At 46.5% G+C, this 18302-nt stretch overlaps 8 protein-coding genes across 8 annotated transcripts; 3 read left to right on the top strand and 5 right to left on the bottom strand.

Annotated features, from left to right (window-relative positions):
* Positions 1-66: 66 nt before the first annotated feature.
* Positions 67-1489, top strand: BHQ10_004833 (uncharacterized protein; the record flags this gene model as incomplete). The annotated part of the gene is made up of 2 exons (XM_040877242.1): positions 67-342; positions 422-1489. 2 exons carry the CDS (start codon positions 67-69, stop codon positions 1487-1489), a joined length of 1344 nt encoding a protein of 447 aa, XP_040733337.1.
* Positions 1490-1947: 458 nt separating this feature from the next.
* On the bottom strand, positions 1948-2251 carry BHQ10_004832 (uncharacterized protein; the record flags this gene model as incomplete). The annotated part of the gene is made up of 2 exons (XM_040877241.1): positions 1948-1994; positions 2068-2251. 2 exons carry the CDS (start codon positions 2249-2251, stop codon positions 1948-1950), a joined length of 231 nt encoding a protein of 76 aa, XP_040733336.1.
* Positions 2252-2670: 419 nt separating this feature from the next.
* On the top strand, positions 2671-4238 carry BHQ10_004831 (uncharacterized protein; the record flags this gene model as incomplete). Its single annotated transcript, XM_040877240.1, has 4 exons — positions 2671-2809; positions 2891-3001; positions 3052-3761; positions 3816-4238. The coding sequence occupies 4 exons, from the start codon at positions 2671-2673 to the stop codon at positions 4236-4238; spliced, it is 1383 nt and encodes a 460-aa protein (XP_040733335.1).
* A 360-nt stretch (positions 4239-4598) lies between these two features.
* BHQ10_004830 (uncharacterized protein) lies at positions 4599-4977 on the bottom strand (the record flags this gene model as incomplete). Its single annotated transcript, XM_040877239.1, has 2 exons — positions 4599-4803; positions 4877-4977. 2 exons carry the CDS (start codon positions 4975-4977, stop codon positions 4599-4601), a joined length of 306 nt encoding a protein of 101 aa, XP_040733334.1.
* Positions 4978-5617: 640 nt separating this feature from the next.
* Positions 5618-7330, bottom strand: BHQ10_004829 (uncharacterized protein; the record flags this gene model as incomplete). The annotated part of the gene is made up of 2 exons (XM_040877237.1): positions 5618-5846; positions 5904-7330. 2 exons carry the CDS (start codon positions 7328-7330, stop codon positions 5618-5620), a joined length of 1656 nt encoding a protein of 551 aa, XP_040733333.1.
* A 2923-nt stretch (positions 7331-10253) lies between these two features.
* BHQ10_004828 (uncharacterized protein) lies at positions 10254-11645 on the bottom strand (the record flags this gene model as incomplete). The annotated part of the gene is made up of 1 exon (XM_040877236.1): positions 10254-11645. The coding sequence occupies one exon, from the start codon at positions 11643-11645 to the stop codon at positions 10254-10256; it is 1392 nt and encodes a 463-aa protein (XP_040733332.1).
* A 486-nt stretch (positions 11646-12131) lies between these two features.
* Positions 12132-13310, top strand: BHQ10_004827 (uncharacterized protein; the record flags this gene model as incomplete). Its single annotated transcript, XM_040877235.1, has 1 exon — positions 12132-13310. The coding sequence occupies one exon, from the start codon at positions 12132-12134 to the stop codon at positions 13308-13310; it is 1179 nt and encodes a 392-aa protein (XP_040733331.1).
* Positions 13311-13884: 574 nt separating this feature from the next.
* BHQ10_004826 (uncharacterized protein) lies at positions 13885-18000 on the bottom strand (the record flags this gene model as incomplete). Its single annotated transcript, XM_040877234.1, has 5 exons — positions 13885-15598; positions 15668-16976; positions 17033-17258; positions 17335-17690; positions 17745-18000. The coding sequence occupies 5 exons, from the start codon at positions 17998-18000 to the stop codon at positions 13885-13887; spliced, it is 3861 nt and encodes a 1286-aa protein (XP_040733330.1).
* Between the last annotated feature and the right edge of the window lie 302 nt (positions 18001-18302).

Here is an 18302-nt window from a genome sequence, read left to right as displayed (position 1 = left end):
TTTCCTTCTTTCCTCCTTTCACCCATCTCTCTATCTACAACACTATTCACCAAACAAAGCCTCAAAATGGCCGAATTGAGCTCCCGAGAGAACCTCCATGCGCCTTCGGAGTTCCCCAACTTCCACAATGGCGACGTTATGGTCGTCATTCCTCCTACCGAGATCTACCAATTACACTCCGACGTCCTCCGGCGTTGCGCACCCCATCATTTTGGCCAATTGGTGGCACCGGCCAATGCCGCCAATCTAATCAAAGCCGCTGTAAACAGTGGCCGCTTTACCCGCTACAAACTGGTTCTGAGGCCCTCCGAGCGCCATCAGACTGGAGCCTTCCGCCGAGAGGTATGCGCACTTTTCAACTACGTTTGCACAGCATATTATGTGCTTCTAAAGGACTTGCTAGATGCTGATGATCAAATAGGAAGTCGATAAATATGGCCGGACGACGGGCGACACAGACTGTCATTCCATGCTCGAAAACGTCTACAACGCCAAATTGCCAGCATATGCACCCGAGGCATGGAAAAACTTGTTTCGCGCATTCTACAACCTGGATCCCGACCTTAGCGGATCATCTCTCCAGACCGTGCTTGAGAAAGCCGTGCATCTGATGGATGCTGCAGAAAGTGTGGGCGCCGCTGCAGCAGTACGTGCTCACATCGACAATTCGTTGATGCGCCATGGGCAGCTACTTTACCGCGCAATACTGGCACTGCCGATTCTTTGGGGCAATCTAGCTATCAGGGTTCGGTCTCCTGCTATCTTCAAGGATGCAGTCATACACGTTGTGGGAAAATGGAACTCCCTTACAAACGCTGAAAAACGGAACATGAACCCGCATTTCCGGGCCATTTGCGAGCAGAAAGCCGCAGAGCTCTACAAGATCAAGGGAGCAGTTGAGATACGGATCCTCGGACATCATCCACAGGTACTTTGGCGAAACGTCGGATCAGCTTCTGCTACCTCGCGAGCCAATTATGCGAATGACGTTTACATGTGGATGGCACTCAACATCCACCGCCAATGGTTCTTCCAGGTGACCGGCATGGAACGTCGAGGTCGAGATGGACCTGACGGAGGCGCGGAGCTATATCATGCAATTCACGAAGGAGGAACAACATACCTCGTTGCGCAAGACTACGCCTGTTTCCACAATACCTGCCCCATGTCCAAAAAGGCACGGACAATACTGTACGACAAGGTTCGCCAGATGAAGTTTGAAGTGCGCAAATACGCCAAATGCTTGACTGTGAACCGAACACTGCTGGATCTTAAGGATGGCCTGCAGGTGAACCATTTACTTTGTACTCAAGTGATGGATCATGATCTCCCATGGAACAGGACAGATCTTGCGAGGCTTGAGCCCTCATATCTGAAAGATGATGGGGACGAAATGGTGGTAGTGGAAGGGGGAATTCCGTCGGATGTTTCTGACATCTCAGTCTATGGGACTGAAATCCATCGACCGGATGGTCAGGTGGATGTGTGAAGAATGAGACCATGAAATGTTGAGATTTATGAAACTTCATATCAAATCTGCTGAGCATACGTATATCATTAACTTTCTCAAACAATTTCAGTTTCTCAATCATTTCGCAGTTCTCGTTTCATTTCCCTATGATTCCATTGAAGTTACGCACTACTTATTACTGTTAAAGATTATTAGCCTATGCTCAGTGAGAATGATCAAAAGCATCACTTCAACACAAGAAAATAAGTTGTATGCGTAGAATTAATCCACTTCTATATGTACAATATCAACTCCTTTACCGTTTTGAGAATACCACTTATGAAACGTTCCTGGTCATATGAACCTTTCTTGGAGCTCAAGGGACACTCGCTGTCGCCCTTGGGGTTTCCTCTCCATTCCCGACAATTTCAAATCACGGTATGATAGTCGGCGATTTAATCCAGTCCCAATCATCCATATCGCGGGTGTAAATATATCTACTCGTCATCGAAGCCTTTGGGGATCACACGGGGACCCTTGGGGACTACATCACAGAAGGTAATTAGCTCAAACCAACCCCGCAGTCAAGTTTCAATGCACATGTAGGCAAAACGAACCGGGATATGAAAGCGGAATCTTCTCGGGGTCAACATCGCCAAAGTAGCGACGGACAGGCGGTATGGCGACAAGGCAGACAGGACCAAGCGAGCCGAGGACAATGGAGTAGAAAATAGCGGGCTTCTCGTGCGAGGCCCAGCGGAGGTATCGCAAGGGCGTGGACCAGAATTGAGGGGCCGACATGGTTGCGGATGGCTGGATGTGTGAAAAGACGGATGGATGGGACGTTCAATTGGAGTATTTCGGGGTCGTCGAACAATAAAACAGTGCACAGCTACTGTTCCGACTAGGCTAGCTCTCTTTTGGCGATTGCAGAGAGGGAGAAAGGTGGTCGCGCGGGTTGTGAGTATTAAATTGGCAAGTGAGATCAAAGATGAGGTTATTCTCGCAATGCCGCTAACTCTAACGGGTGGAGCACATCCAGTCTTGGCACTCCGGAGCAACACGTCGCCCGATCTATGACTTACGCACCCCATGCCATTTCTATTGTCGCAACTGCCAACCTTCGATTTCTGTGTTGTTGTCTTGATTTCTCTACTCAATTAGACATTCCTACATATTCATTCAATTTTCAGCCCGCCTCGAGCGGAGCCCGGTTCAAGATGAGGTCGTTTCTTTCTTTTCTGTTACTTGGCATCTGGGGAGCTTGCGTACATGCATTGAGCAGCTCAGGATCCCGCTTGCTCGTCGTTTTGGAGGAGGACAAAAGCTTATATTCGAACTTATGGGCTGATTTAGAAGGTATTTATATACTTCTATCATTTTGATCCCTATGTTGCGTCTTTGGAAATACGAATTGCACACTAATCTGTGTTTTGGCAGGCCGCGGATACGACATTACATTCGAGTCTCCCAAGAGCGACCAGTTGTCGTTATTTGCACATGGGGAAAAAGCATACGACCACCTTATTCTTCTCCCGTCAAAATCGAAGGGTCAGTGACAAACTATATAGAGAGAAGATAATAGCTGATCAACAGCGTAGGTCTTGGTCCCGCACTGACACCCAAGCTTCTACTCGACTTCCTCAACGATGAGGGCAATGTCCTCCTCGCCCTCTCCGGCAAGTCTGCCACCCCTAGCTCCATCAGCTCTCTCCTTCTGGAGCTAGACCTACACATCTCGCCTGACCGTTCATCAATTGTGGTTGACCACTTCAACTACGACACCATCTCCGCCGCCGAAAAGCACGATGTCCTCCTCTTGCCCCTCCCCGATCCCGTGAGATCAGATGTGAAACGCTACTTCTCCGGTGAAGGTGTCCTAGCCCTCCCCCGCCCAGTGGGACAATCCCTTGGAAATGCCAGCCCGCTCCTCGCTCCTATTCTCCGAGCTCCCGAAACCGCTTATAGCTACAACGCCAAGGATGACTCTCTTTCCGTCGAGGACAGTTTTGCGACTGGCTCGCAATTGGCATTGGTATCGGCATTGCAGGCGAGGAACTCTGCTCGCTTCACTGTTCTCGGATCTGCGGAGGCTCTTGAGGACAAGTGGTTTGCTGCGTCTGTCAAGTCTCCCAAGTCCAAGTCGGCAGTTACAGCTGCAAACAGGCAATTTGCCAAGCAGCTTACTGGCTGGACATTCAAGGAACTTGGTGTCTTGAAGGTTGGAAAGGTTGAGCATTATCTCAGTGATGAGTTTGGAAATATCGAGGGCGAGGTCAACCCGACTATCTATCGTATCAAGAACGACGTGGTAAGTCTGCCTTCTAGCAATTAGGATCTTTAGGACATGGCTCATGGGTAATAGACCTTCAACATTGAACTCTCCGAATATGAGTTCGACAAATGGGTGCCATACAAGGTCCCCGCCAACGACGAACTTCAACTCGAATTCAGCATGTTGTCACCCTTCCACCGTTTGAGATTGCTGCCTCAATCCACCACTGAGAACAGCACCATTTTCAGCGTCACATTCACCACCCCCGACCAACATGGCATCTTCTCATTTCGCGTCAACTACCTCCGCCCATTCCTAACCAACATCGAAGAAAAGCACGAAGTTACAGTTCGCCACTTTGCGCACGACGAGTACCCACGAAGCTGGGAGATTACCGGTGGATGGGTATGGATTGCAGGACTTTGGGCCGTCATTGGTGGCTTCGTTGCCTTTGTGCTTGTGTGGCTTTATTCGGCTCCAGTGCCGACCACGGAGGCGAAGAAGATCAAATAGAAAGGCGCGAAACGTGTTATATATCAAAGAAAGGCTTGAGCTGGGTTTATGAAAAGGTAAATTGAGTTCCTTCGTGCATGGCTTACATTGTGCCGTGCTTTTTTTCAGAATATCATGAATGTATATTATACTGCAATATGAATGCTGTTCATTTCGTTGAATCGAGTATACTCTACAAGCTACTATAGAAACAATGATGATTGTAAGCAATCCAGAGTAGAGCTATATATAGACATGGATATCACCGCATCCAATTCCAAACAGTATACACAATATGATACACAAAATACGGACAAAAACTCCATCCCATGCAATACATCAAACCAGGAGGCGCTGTTCATGCGCCAAACAAATGTTCGTTCATAGGCCTCTGGTCTTCTCAGGATCCATCTGCACCTCATTACCACTAATCTCTTTGACAGACGTATACGCCGGTTTCCCTGCATACAATTGCTGCGGCGCCTGTGTGGAGGATTGGCTGCTCCCGCCTCCTCCTTCGATTTCGCGCGACACGGAGATGGGCGCATTGCCGCGGAAGCGTTTGCGCATGTCGACTAGACCTCGCCTATGTAACAACGAACATATTAGTCTCATGGAAATGACGTTGCACGAAAGAAGAGGGGGGCGGTGGGACGTACTTGCAGTCCGAAAGAGCTTTGCTCAACTGCTGACATCGGACGGGGAGGTCATCTGACAATGGCGGTCGGAGGCAGTCGTTTGGCGAGTTTCGTTGCACCATTATGCAGTCTGATTCTTGGAGACATTGCGCCAGCGCAGCTCCTGTCGTAGTAAACGAGAAAATGTTAGTCTGATTTCAAAGCAGAATGTTTTAGGGTATATGATAGTCTAGGTTGATGCTCGGCGGGTATGACTGGTGAAGTGATTGGGAAGTGTTTGGGAAGACTCACGAATATCTCTGCAGGAACTCGGCATTTTGTCAATGAGATATTTCTCTTGATCAAGAGAGTGCTTTTCGTGAATTGATCGGTTTGACATGGATAACTCCGGAGATCATCAGATTGAAAGTTGACCTTACCAGAAGAGGATTAGTGCATCAAATGGCATATTGCATTCTGATTGGTTCATGTCAAGATATCTTCCCAGACCACTCTACATTGTCATGAGCTATATTACATATACTTGCGAGCATTAATACGGCACTAATAGGTATTCGCAGACAGCGACTGATTAAGTCACTCTGATTTGATTGCTAAATGACTGGACAGCAACACAGCAATTTGACATTAGGTCAGTTATTGATTGTTGTCAGTAAACTGTTGTATGATATTATGTATTAACAATAGAAGCTCTACTCGAACTTCGTGGGGCTGACGTGATAGTAAGAATGGGTATTCACAAGCCGGTGGTCCACTGGCCAGCTAGATCAGAAGCTGCATTTTTCCAAAGTTGGGCGTTCCAAGACCAGTGACAGGATCCCACCCTGCAGCAGCTGGGAAGCCGCTGGTGCTGCATCCGGGGTTACTACCGGTAGTAATATCGTTCAAGACAGCGCTTTCGAGATAGAGCCATGGATTCAAGAAACCCAAAGGCACAAGTCTCTGAGAGTTGAGGAGCGCAATAGTCGAAGCAAAGATTGGAGCAGAAGCGCTGTCGTCTAGGTTAGTCTTATTACAACGAGTATTGTAGTCCAAAATAGCTTCATACCTAGTTCCATCAACCAAAGTACCACTACCGCTTAACTCTATGACGATTCTCTCCCCCTGTGCTGCAACATCGGGATAGCCTCGGCCATTGGTATTAAATCGACCACTATATTCAGATTGTAGGCCGATCAGATAAGCCTCAACTGCTAGTTCCTGGTAAACAGGGCGACTGAAGAGATTCGAAAATCCACCAGCGGAAAGTGTCGATCCAGTTTCGGGGACTCCCGCGGTGGCACCGACGGAAGTGATGTAAGGGCAGGAAGCTGGGAATGTCGGGACAAATGTAGTGCAAGAGTTGCTCGGCCTGCTGCCAGCAACTCCACCATCACCACTAGCAACAATAACGGATACACCGCGAGCACCGAGTTGAGCAAAGGCATTGCATATGCTGTTCGCATTGCTAGTACCCAACGTGTTCTCGTCGAATCCATAGGACAAGGACAGGACCGTAGGTGGAGTTGGGAGATTGGCAACATAGGATATGACGTCGAGGAAGCCCTGAACAGTAGACAGCCCCGAAGATATGAAGGTAGTTTCGATTCCATTGGCTAAACCAACGGTGTATTGGATGTCAAGATTAGCTTCGACACCGGGCTGGCTCTGATCATTCAATCCTCCATCGACAGACTCTACCGTAAACGAAGGAGGTGGGTTCAAATCGGGGCGAAACTGCTTTAGGAAGAGACTCAAGTCATTGTAATTGGCGTACTCGTTTATAAATCCGGGGACTGCAATTCCAGGACTCGAATTGCTCACACTCGCGGTAGGTAGACCATAGAGAGATTGAAGGCAGGCTGGAGTAATTTGCGTGTTGCACTCCGACGAAGTTGCTTCTGTGGTGAGGTTGCTTAGATCGGGTCCGTAGGCCTGAATCTGCGGCAAGCCTCTGACTTCACTGAAATCGGTTGTCGGTTGGATTGTCTCGATGAATTCCGTAAGTGATGTGGGAACAGAGTACCCCAGCGTTAGAGTTCTGATTTCACCGGTCGTCGTACTCTTGTAATCATAAAACTTGGTCTGCAACAAATTTTCCGCCTGCTCGACTGATAGCTGCAAGGCTAACCAGTTTCCGTTGTTTTGGATCGCGTTGGCAGACAGGGATTGGTCTAGCCATGATGTGACGGCATCAGAAGCAGTAGAAGCTGGGGCTATCAGATCCTGGAGCGCCCCCGGCGAGAGGAAATCGCCGTACGATGCATGCCCTGGGGTGGAGAGGCCGAGAACAGTATTCAGGAAATTGTCTGTGTTGGCTGGGGCCAAAGAGAGACGCAGGTTCAACAACTTTGTGGGAGTTGCATCAGCTACCTGCTCCCATCCACTTGGGATTGAGTCGAAGCCTTCTACTGTTGCATAGCTTGTAGCAGGTGCTGCAAGAGCGGTATTGACAAAAGCGGAGAGCGCCAATGGCACAAAAAGGGATCGCACCATGATTGAGAGCTGATGTTACTTCACACGATGGCAATTCTGTTGATCTCTGAAATGAGGATAGAAAGGAGAGAACAAGTGGGTAGCGAGGTACGAGAGGGAGTCGCTACCTTTTATACACCCCCTAGCAGTCCGAGCTGAGATCGAGAATATCTATCGCGGTCGATAACCTAAGAGATGTCATCATGATCTTAGCTCCGTCGAGCTAATCTAGTTGTATTGAACGACGATCCGTGGTTCTGACCGCGATGCGMAAGCCACAATCTGGTCTTCCACCCAGCGCATTGAGCGCAACAAAGAAGCTGGACAACACATCATACTAAACTGTGGAGTGAGCTCGCTATTGGGCTTTGACATGTCTGCACTACGTAGATTATGTGCAATAGTACCTAGTTAAGGAGCAATAGTTCGTGATGCAAAATGTAGACCTTTTTTAAAATCATGAGCATAGCACCTTGAAAGGCATCACGTACTTAAAAAATTGCCGATCTCTCCACAATTCTCAAAGCTAAACTGACATCCTCGAATCAAATCATCAAGCTGACATAAAAGAACCTTTGACACTAAAAAGAGAAAGAATTCATTTTCAAGTACGTAGACCGTGCGGCTCCCGGAAATTCGTGGGTGGAAGCACCATTGGATCAGGCACGGGAGAATAGCCTCAATTAGGCTGGATTAGGGCTAAGTCGAGTGTGATCGACAAGAACCATTCCTGTCTCGGCAACCCACGAGCCAGGTACTTTGTCTTTCTGTCATGAGTAGCTAATTGTCCGTCCCATATCCTCGTATTTTAGCATATTGTGGCTCATAGGAAAGGGAACGAGCACGATCTCTTATGGGGCAGTAGCTCAGTGCGAGATCGACCGAGAGAAGCTAGGGATCTAGATCAACTTGCTTTATACTATTGGAAGATCCGTGAGTCTGAACACGCATTATTATATACCGTAAGGAAATTGAGAATATTAAAAAAGTTCTCCATACATGCCTGTCTGGAGTCCCGTAGGTAATGGTTCGTATGTTTGCAGGGTAATTTTAAGACCGGCTTTCGTATAATATACCTTTATTCTAATGAAGAAGAATAATATGCTTCAAGTACAAGCAGAAAGTAAGACGATATCATTCATTCGAATTCAATTCAAATTTCATGACCGACTTCTGGAACCAGTTGTAGAGTTTCAGATGACCTGTACAGCATGATATATGATATAAATATCAGTAAAGCATTCTACGCCTCCCATTCCAACCTAGTACTAGGCCCAGCTCAAACTGCTTTTCGAGGTAGGTCGCAACGTCGTCCGACCAAGTCATATAGACAGCATCGCTAAACGTGGAATCCCTCAGACGAACTCACAAAAATTTCAAGAGTTCCTATTTCGGACATGAAGTTTATTCTATTTCCAGCTTTAGCCGCTGTGGTAGCAATGGCCTTACTGAAGCTTTCTGTAGAAGCCGTTCCCACCCAGGACGTCTTGGATAGACCATATCTTGGCCGACAGCACTGCTCTTATGGCGCAGGAGCAAACTATAAGATCACCATCTCCAATAGCTTTATCAATGTGGTGACATAAAACTCAGCTAGCTGCGATGGCGACACCCACTGGGGTGTCGAATTAGTTGGCGATCACTTCTGCAGTATGTCTCCAGCTGACCTGCATGCTTTAAACAATACGACCCATTGGGCATGAACAGAAAACTCCGTCTACTACAACTCGGGCCGCAGCCCCGCTCTATCTGCAATACACTCTTCCAATGGCGCCGTCAACGTCTGGTCCTCCAACAGCGGACACACCACTAACAGTCTGGGTGACTATGAAGGCAACTACTTCCTCAATCGACCTGTATACCTTATCTCCCTGCAATGTTCTACACAGTCGAACCCCATATCTAGGCTTTACGAATATATGAACCAATCATCTTTATATCTTATATTTTCGTATTATTGTCTTGTTATTTGCATGGATAGGGGTTCGGTTGCCCGCCCCTCAAGATGGGATAATGATACATGTACACATGCTTCGAGACCCCTCCTTGACCATGTTGAATGTCCATTTTTCTTTTCCTCCCCCGCAATCCGCGGCAAGAATAGAAAAGGAGGCCAATCATATCACCCTTAGGAATGACAGTCTGTGAATATCAATTGCCAGGTTCTTTGGAATCTAGTTGTTCTTTAACATATTGACACTTGTTACAGGGAGGCTTTAGATCTATTGTTATTGGAGATTGGCCCTATCTCAAAAGTGATGCGTGCATATGTGCATAGTGTTACTTGTCACTTCAACTTGGGACCAATTTATATTAGAACTAACGAGAATAGACCATTAAGGGTATTATAGACTTGCTGGCTGATATATGACTCCGGCTCATCGGATTATAGTGAATAAGGGTCCCAGATGTTGCTTAGGTTTTCCAATAACATCAGTCAAGTCAATTTCATCTACCATGTGAGCTTCTATACTAGGACCCCCGACATGCTATACTACGCCCTGTAATTAGTGAATGTAGAGATTGAGAATGGGGATCTCAGATGAACCGCTTCATTATTGGTTGACAGATGTTCCCTGAACTGATGTGATAAGTATCGACTGGACAAGGAATTCTTGAAATAATTTTAGCTGCAGCGAGCAATGTTTCTCTTCCAATATCAATCACATCTTGAGACTCTTGAGACCACGAAGTTATGGAGATGAAGGTTTACGCGATTTGGTTATTGATGTGAGAATAGAATATGATGACGACCGAGTAATCAAGATCAGAATGTAGTGATATTAATCAGCATTTAGGCAGAATGGAGATATGGAGATGATGCAGAGTTGGCAAGTGGTCACAATTATGTAATATTGCCAGTCTATCATCAATCAATTAATATGCTCTTACATCCCCTACCTCACACTTTGAGTAAGATAATAACCCGTCAGATTCCACATACTTATGAGCTTCGAAACTTCCTTACCACCTGAATTGTTGCATAGTAACTGAACGGCAGGGCAACAAACCAAAATCCGAAATTGATACTCGCCGTCACAATCAACGCAGTCGGTACAGCTTGGACTCCAAACGAGACGGCCACAGCTGCCGTTTCAATCCCTCTCAACAAAGAGCTATACCGAATCTGGTCTCCAGGTGAATCAGACAGATTCCCGATACACCAATAAATATAGTTTTCAACCATTCCAAGACTGACCCGCTCAAACATGTACAGTCCGAACCCGCGAGCAAAAGCGGCTTGATTGCTCCAATCTAAAGTTGGCTGGGTATGTCGATACTCGTTCTGAAGATACACTGCCCAAATCCAGGTTGCGCTGTTGAGTGCCGCAATGAGTACATACGTGCTTACTGCGCGTACATTTCGATCTTTGTGCCATGGCACATCCAGCAAAACCCCGGAAAGCCAGGTTGCAAATGTGCCCACAATAGCGGACATAAAACTTCCCAGTGCGCGTGACCTGACTGTAAAGTACGTCGCTAAGTAAGTCCCTGGATAAGCCTGCATCCAGCCAAAATACCAAAACAGCGGTACCAGCAATAAGATAGACCTGCTACGAGCGAGTCGCCACATAGCTCGAACTTCCGTCCTCCAATCGATGCCTCTCGGAGCCTCGATCTTTGTTCCATCATCCCGTTGGACTTTTTCTGGATTCGACAATAGAAGCCCAAAAACAAGACCCAGACATTGAATGGCGATGAAGCCAAGATAAGTCTGGTACCCAACCTTTCCTTTATGTTGTGTGTTATGGTTGAGAGCGAGCGAAATCGCGCCGCCAATCACATTACCCATATTGCGAAACGAGAACCATGTCGCAATATACCTTCCTCTTTTGTGCTGCTCTGGATATCCCGTCGCTATTGCTCCTTCAACAGACCAGAAGAATCCGGCCGATAGACCGCAAGCGACTGCGCCAAAGTATACCAGCCACGTAGTCCCAAATCGATTGTTTGTGTAGAGACCTGCTGCGTATAAGGGATACCCAACTGATCCGAGAGCAAGCGTTGACCGGAAACCAATAACATTGGTAATAAATGGCCCAGCAAAACAGGTTACTGTCATAAAAGCATAGAGCAAAGCATTAGCGGCGTTGACGAGGTTAGGGCTTTGGGAGCCTCCCACTCCAAGACCGTTCATGGCTGACCATATGCCTGGAGCACTAAAAGCGCATAGTCCAACTACGAGGATTTGGAACAATGTAGACCGGAAGAATTGTGGTTTACTCTTTGTTTCGGTCAAAGAGGTAGGTTCCTCATCCGCGTATACTTGGATGGGATGATTATCATTTTTCGACCCGACAGTCTTGATTTTTTGGGACTCGTTTTCTGCAGACATTGTGATTGGGATCTCATGAGAAGCATGCGTTCCGAGCCAAACTGTGAAAATTGAGTGAATATCCCACGTCTGATGCAATAAAATCAGCCGGGTACATTATATAGTTCAGTACTCATTTTTATTCACACTAGCATGAGTCGTTTTTCGGCACAAGGTATGAAGTCAACTATCACGCAAGAAAACGGTGCGTTGAACAATCATACTAAAACAATTGATCCATCCAATCACGCATTACATCCGACCACCTAACCACCAAACCCTTGATGGTGAGAGGTTCGCGTATTACAAACGCGGCACATACTCCGAAATGGGCGCATTACCTCGGCGATTTCGTGATCGTCTAGGCAGATTGCCAATTGGCAAACTCTCTTCGAAGATAAGTTAAATTCACCTATCTTCAGGTCTGGAAACACTGAAAGCACTCTACTATATACACCGATTTTATTAAGTAGACAGACGATAGACCATAATCGCCACACATTTGCCATGGGATCCATCAGCCAAGAAACGGTGCTGCAGTCGCCGGCGTTATCAACAAATATTTCGATCTTCGAACCTTTCTCTCTTCCATCCAGTAACCAGCGTGTGCTTTCTGCACCACATCCTCAGGATACTGTTATTCCTCTCGCTTTGCGTCCTTCTGGGAGTAATCCCTCCCTTGATGTAGCAGTCTCAGCCGTGGAATCGCTCCAAAAAGATCACGATGGCTACCTGACCAAGAAACTCGCCACCCACGGCGCTCTTCTCTTCCGTGGTCTTCCCATCCACTCTGCAGACGACTTTAGCCGCTTTGCGCATGCATTTGGCTACTCTCCTCACGAGATAATTGGAATCGTCGTTGACCGACCCCTTCTCGCACCCAATGTCGCTCCAGCAAATGAGGCACCCAAGGAAGTACTTATATACAACCACAACGAATCACCGCAGGTGCCACATGCGCCCGAATATGTATTTTTCTACGCACATAAAGCTCCCGCAAAAGGTACAGGTGGTGAAAGCGCGATATCGTCGAGCTTGGAAATTTTCAACCGCGCCAATAGGGAGATCCCTGAATTCATTGACGCTTTGGCGGAAAAGGGAATACTTAGCCAGGTAACGTACAAGGTTGAACAGCAGTACGCTGGAGGTTCCACACTACGCCAGGCCTTCGGTAAAGAGATCATTGAGGGCGATGATCTTGAGACACGCAAGCGCAAGATTGAAGATCAAATTAAGCGTTATGGAAGAGGCGAGTTCACGACCTGGAAATGGGAGGATGACGACCAGACACTAGTTGTAACACATCGGCTGCCAGCGATTCGAACACAGCAAAGCACTAATCTACCAACACTTTTTACCGGTTTGGCAGCATATTACAAGAATACCTTTGGGACAGGAACTGGAAAAAGAAAGAACATTACACAAACGCTGTATGGAGATGGAACTCCTATTCCCGAGAAATATCTCGCCCATCTGGCCAGTATCACAGACGAGCTTAGAGTTTTACATCAGTGGGAGCAGGGGGATGTCCTTGTGTTCGACAATGTGATTGCCCAGCATGGACGCGAACCGTGGACAGGAGATCAAAAGGATAGGGTCGTACTGGCCAGCTTGTTTGACGCAGAAAGTCTACCAGGCAGATATGGTTATGCAAATTGGGCCCAAGTAGTACAGGCCTCGTCTTAGACAAGTTGATACATTTTTAGTTACAATGCTGGAAGAGTTCAATGTTATTTTCAATGTCTTATTATGTAGTCGGCGCGATACGACTGTTGTCAATATCCGCCTTGGGCGTACATCGGATATATCAACGAGCTAGGAAATATGCCACACAAGAAGTCGACGTTCTTTCAATTTTGTACAAACTTAAAATAGTAAAGAGTGGGATTTATTTCTTCTCGCCATTCACCCTTATATTAAGTATGTATAATTGTAAAAAATGCCCTATCAGGATCTCAAGTCACGTGTTCGCGATGCCCTAACTACCCATGAGATACTGATTCTTCCAGGAGCATCAAGCATCAAATTGTTGACGCCAGTAAGGTTGCGATAAAGCCATAGAGGATCGAATGTTTCGAAAGCCAAGTAAGTCCTACATACGCGAAAGACTGCCGTATATTTTTTTCGTTGTACGATTAATAAGCGTTTTGCTTGGACAATTAGTAAGAACCAAATATATTTCATAACCCTATGATACATGCAGTAGACTGGTGAGAATATGGAGGGTCAATAGCAATACCGCTAAAACAATGCAAATAAATCAATTCCAGCTCTGTATCTGCAATGCCTTATTCTCAACCCCCAAAGCCAACAATTTCTTTACTGGGCGGCTTTCCGCTCTATTTGAACGCTCTCTCAACAACCCTAAGATGACCGTCTTGAAATTGCGCCCCAGATCTTCCCAGGCAAAGTCTGGGTTCAGAGCCTTAATAAAAATACGCATTGTCGACACAGGAACCTGAATAATAGTGCAGACGTCTTCAGCCGATAGGTCTTTCTGCATTGTAGAAATGAAGCTAGGCTGCACCGTCACTCCAAATTCGGCGAATTCTTCGTCAATGTTTCTTTCGCTGATAGATGTGGTCATTGTAATATCTAATTTAGTTGTTGTGATAGACTCCAGTTTTTCTCCAGTCAGAATTTCATGAAGAAAAGCCTCGTTCAGATGCTCAATGTTGTCACCGAACTGACCGGCCTTTCCAACTTGCCAAGGAACACGATTTTTTTCCGCGTCGCCGATAATCTGTCCAGCCAATTTGGCAATATTTTCTTGGCCAGTATTGACGTCTGTATCCAAAGCTTCTTTATACACCTTCATGTTTTGAATATGCAAAGATTCAGGAGGAATGCGCCAAAGAGTAGCAGTTTCGGTATGTTTGTCTATTAGTGCTTGACAAGACTGCTTCACCTTCAACCAGTCCTCGCTCACACATGCTTCGGAAATTTTAGTCTTGAGCTCGCTAAAGGCAGCTGAGCGCTTGGTGTAAACACAGGCGGCGATAATATTATCGTTGACACGCGGTTGGCCTCCGTTGGCTAGATGCTCGAGGTAATTGATCATTCTCTTGTAGCTTTGAGTCTGTTTCTCCAACTTTCGTGGAAGCTGTTCCAATAGCCGTGCTGCAGCGGCCACGACGTCAAGTTTCTCTGTTGTGAACATTTGCATGAAAATGGTAATGATGGTGCGACAATGGGCAAGCTGTATGTTTCGTAGCTTGCAATATCTGATCATTTCCTCTGTGCGACTTTTCTTGATTGCGGCCATGTCCTCATTCTTCGTAACGACACGTATTATTGCTTTATCAAGAAGCTTCTCCAGATTTTCTAGGAATTGCCTTAGAGGCCAACCTGTATAAGGATATAAAGCGACAGCTGTTTCGTACCAGACCCAATCAGTATGGCTCGTGGGAATGTCGTATTGTGGATTTGACCCAAATAATTGCCAGACCATGCTCAGAGGACGCACCCCGGAGCCAGCTATTGTCAAGAAATTTCCAAATAGTCCTCGCATTAATCTTGTGATAGTATCTTCTGCCTGGCCCGACACAACAATTGGCGCGGTGGTCCTCATTGCCGCGAGTTTAGACATAGCCGCCATTAACAATGCGCTCATAAGCTGGCCGGTCTCCGAGCTGGCTGGTTGAAGGTTGTGCTCTCTAGATGCAACTGCTTGACTGAGAGTGCTTCTCATGATAATTCTTAGCGCGGCAATATGTGCTTCATTGCACTTCTCCATCCATCTCACAGTGTAAGGATTTTCGAGGTTGACAAATTCATCCCAGCAGACCCAAGCTAGCATTGATCCGTCGTACCCTCTACCTTGATTTAGATACGGTACAGCCAAAATTGGTTGGGATGAGTGTCCATTCTGGCTTCTGAGAGGGCCGTTGTGTTTGTTCTGTGACTGCTCGATGATTATGCCAGCATCGAAACCCTCGAGATAAAGAACCCTCGAATCAAGTTCACAACATTTGCTATAGATTATAAGTCAGCATGATGTGTAGGGAATAGAATATTGGGAGGGAAATGATTTATTTGCATACCTAGCATCAATGGTTGTATTTTTCAAGTTCCCCAAGAGTTGGCGATACGGTACGGTGTCAATGTTCAGCAGCATGACTCCCATATCCGCGGCATAAGTTTCAAGATAACCTGCCAGTGTGTCGAAAGTCATAGTTTTCGCGGCCTCAACGTTCCCCTGGATCTGAGCCTGGCGAACAAGTCGCTTGATATCGTGAGTTCGCTTCGAAGTCGTCTGAGAAGACATCATATTGGCCAGGCTTGAAATCACCGGCTCAAGGGCCTTTTGTAGCTCCTTTGTGGTTTTTCTTAGATTTCCCAACAAGGAATTTTTTCTTTTCACCGATTCAGTATCTTCTACGTTGTATTCTCGGGCCAGGAACGTAAGATACATGTCCCGCAATGGAGCCGTCACGTCGTTTATCTTTGCGGAGAGAGTAGAGACCAAGGCCGTTGAGAGTTCTTGTAGGTCTTTTTGACTCAAAAGCGACTGAAGTTGTACAACTGCTGCAGTGATGTCTTCTTCTATGCTGTGTACCTTTTCGATCGGAAGCTCTTCGAAAATCCTCTGGAGATCTTGTGGCCGAACAAAATCCCCTGAAGTTGGGAGGATTATAGTATTCGAATCTTCGTCAAGATCGACTATCCGCATTACTCTTGGATCTATGAGCAATTTTGTAGTGCCCAAAGACTCGAGCAGAGATGTTACATCCGAACCAAACGCAAGTCCAGACGAGTTGAGGCGTGCCCGGTTAGCAAGGCCTCGATAGAAGTAGTATTTGTCGAATATTTGGACCAAAACTAAGGATTGCGGGCCTGCTAGTGCTGTCACCGCATTTATGTTGGCTGAATTCATCAACTCCAAGATATCTTCGGTACTCTTCGGCTCGTTTTCTGGATTGAGTTGCAGGATAAAGAGTGCATTGATTCTGTAAGAAGGTGCGAGGTTTCGGGCATTATCGGTCATTCGGTCGTCAACAATTACCACAATATCGTTGAGTTGTTTGTAGTAATCCCGAAGAGCAATTTCATCAAGAAATGGAACATTCGAGGGAGTGGTTCCGGTCGCTAATAGAACTGGGCCTTGGAGTTGCGAACCATAGATGCATGGCAAAACAACAGTAGATTGTTGTGTGTCAGAGTTTCGCAGTCCATTTTGCAGCTCAAAAGAAATGCCTGTACCAAATCTAATAATTTGGGTATTCTCTAAAGATAACAGCGAGGGCAGGGTAGCGGAATTTGTGGCGATGACAACATTTTCTTTGGCGGTAATCTGGCGAAAGCTTTCTGAATCCAAGGTCGTGTGTTTTTTGACTAATATTTTCTTTGGTTCTATATACATATCAGTAAATGATTTCTCCTTGGGGTCCTTGGGGGATAAGATTTACCTCGTGTAGCAGCGTTTGGCTGGGAAATTGTGAATTCCGCACGTTGTATCGCCTCTGAAATAACAGGGCTCGGCTGACCACGGTGTATCGCTTTTCGATCTGTTGTCGCACTTGCCAGTATTGAACAGACGAGCGAGTCTCCATCTCGCTTTATTACCAAAGGGCAACAGACGACTGCATCTCCTATTGTCGCCGCGTCCAACGGCACAGGGACGATATACAGAACCTACCAACATGTTAATCCACGCTCTATCTCAAGAAAAGGACATGAAATAGGGACGAATGAGTTTGTCATCACTAACCTTATCTGCATGATTAGCAACAAGCATTGCAGGATGTGTTCCCAGGAATCTTGTGATCTGTGTGGACTGATAACCAGATATGAAAACGCAGATCTCTTCCTCTGGAAGAGACTGCTTGCTGATGGTTGCGTGATGCAACAGATCGCTACCATAATTCTTGTCACCACTATGGTCTATACCAGGTAATGTACTCAGTCGAGACCAATCGCTCACAGTGTACGCTGCATTGGCGAAGCACAAATCCCAATAAGTTGGGTTTCGTTCAGAGACCGCTAAGATGGTGATTTGGCCTGACACTATCGGCACTCTGAAAGTTGAGGCTGGAGCTTGCTGAATTTGAAAATCTTTGAGTGGTTCTAGTCCTTGTTAGTCTTTGCAAATTTGACTGGAGGAAATTCTACAAAACTCACCCAGATTAGACGCGAAGTTGGCCATTCGCCTCGAAAGCACCTCGCCCATCTCTCCCAAATCGACGGCATTGAAGAAATAGTCTGCTGGATAGAATGAGATGTCGATTTCATCAATGCCGTGGTCCGTCCGACACAGAAGAATGCTCTCGGGGCTGTAAGGGTGTGCAGAGCCAACGGGGAGTTCTGCTAGGATTCCTCGAATCTGGGCTTTGGTTGTAGCCAAAGGGTCGAAGAACGTTTTCCTCACTGACTCCATAGTTGATCACATACAGAGACTTATGTGAGATTGAGGATTTACGTTTTACAAGTCCGCATTAGGATGTTTTGGGTTGACTTTATAGGGTATTCCTTCATTCATGTGTGGTTGTGAGTCAAAGCGGCCACCAGAAACGGGAAGGGCCAGCTTTAGGCAGACACAGCTTTATCAATGCGCCACCATTGTTGTCGCTAAAATCTCATATCGATACTTCCTCCTTTTCGTGGCTAGACCTTTGTATTACCTATATTGGACGCCGTGCTGAGGTAGTCAGAGATTATTCTCAGCTCTAGAAAAGGCAT

The sequence above is a fragment of the Talaromyces amestolkiae genome, assembly GCF_001896365.1.
Source record: "Talaromyces amestolkiae strain CIB chromosome Unknown scaffold8.1, whole genome shotgun sequence".
Lineage (NCBI taxonomy): Eukaryota > Fungi > Ascomycota > Eurotiomycetes > Eurotiales > Trichocomaceae > Talaromyces > Talaromyces amestolkiae.
This window is presented reverse-complemented; position numbering and strand designations above follow the sequence as displayed.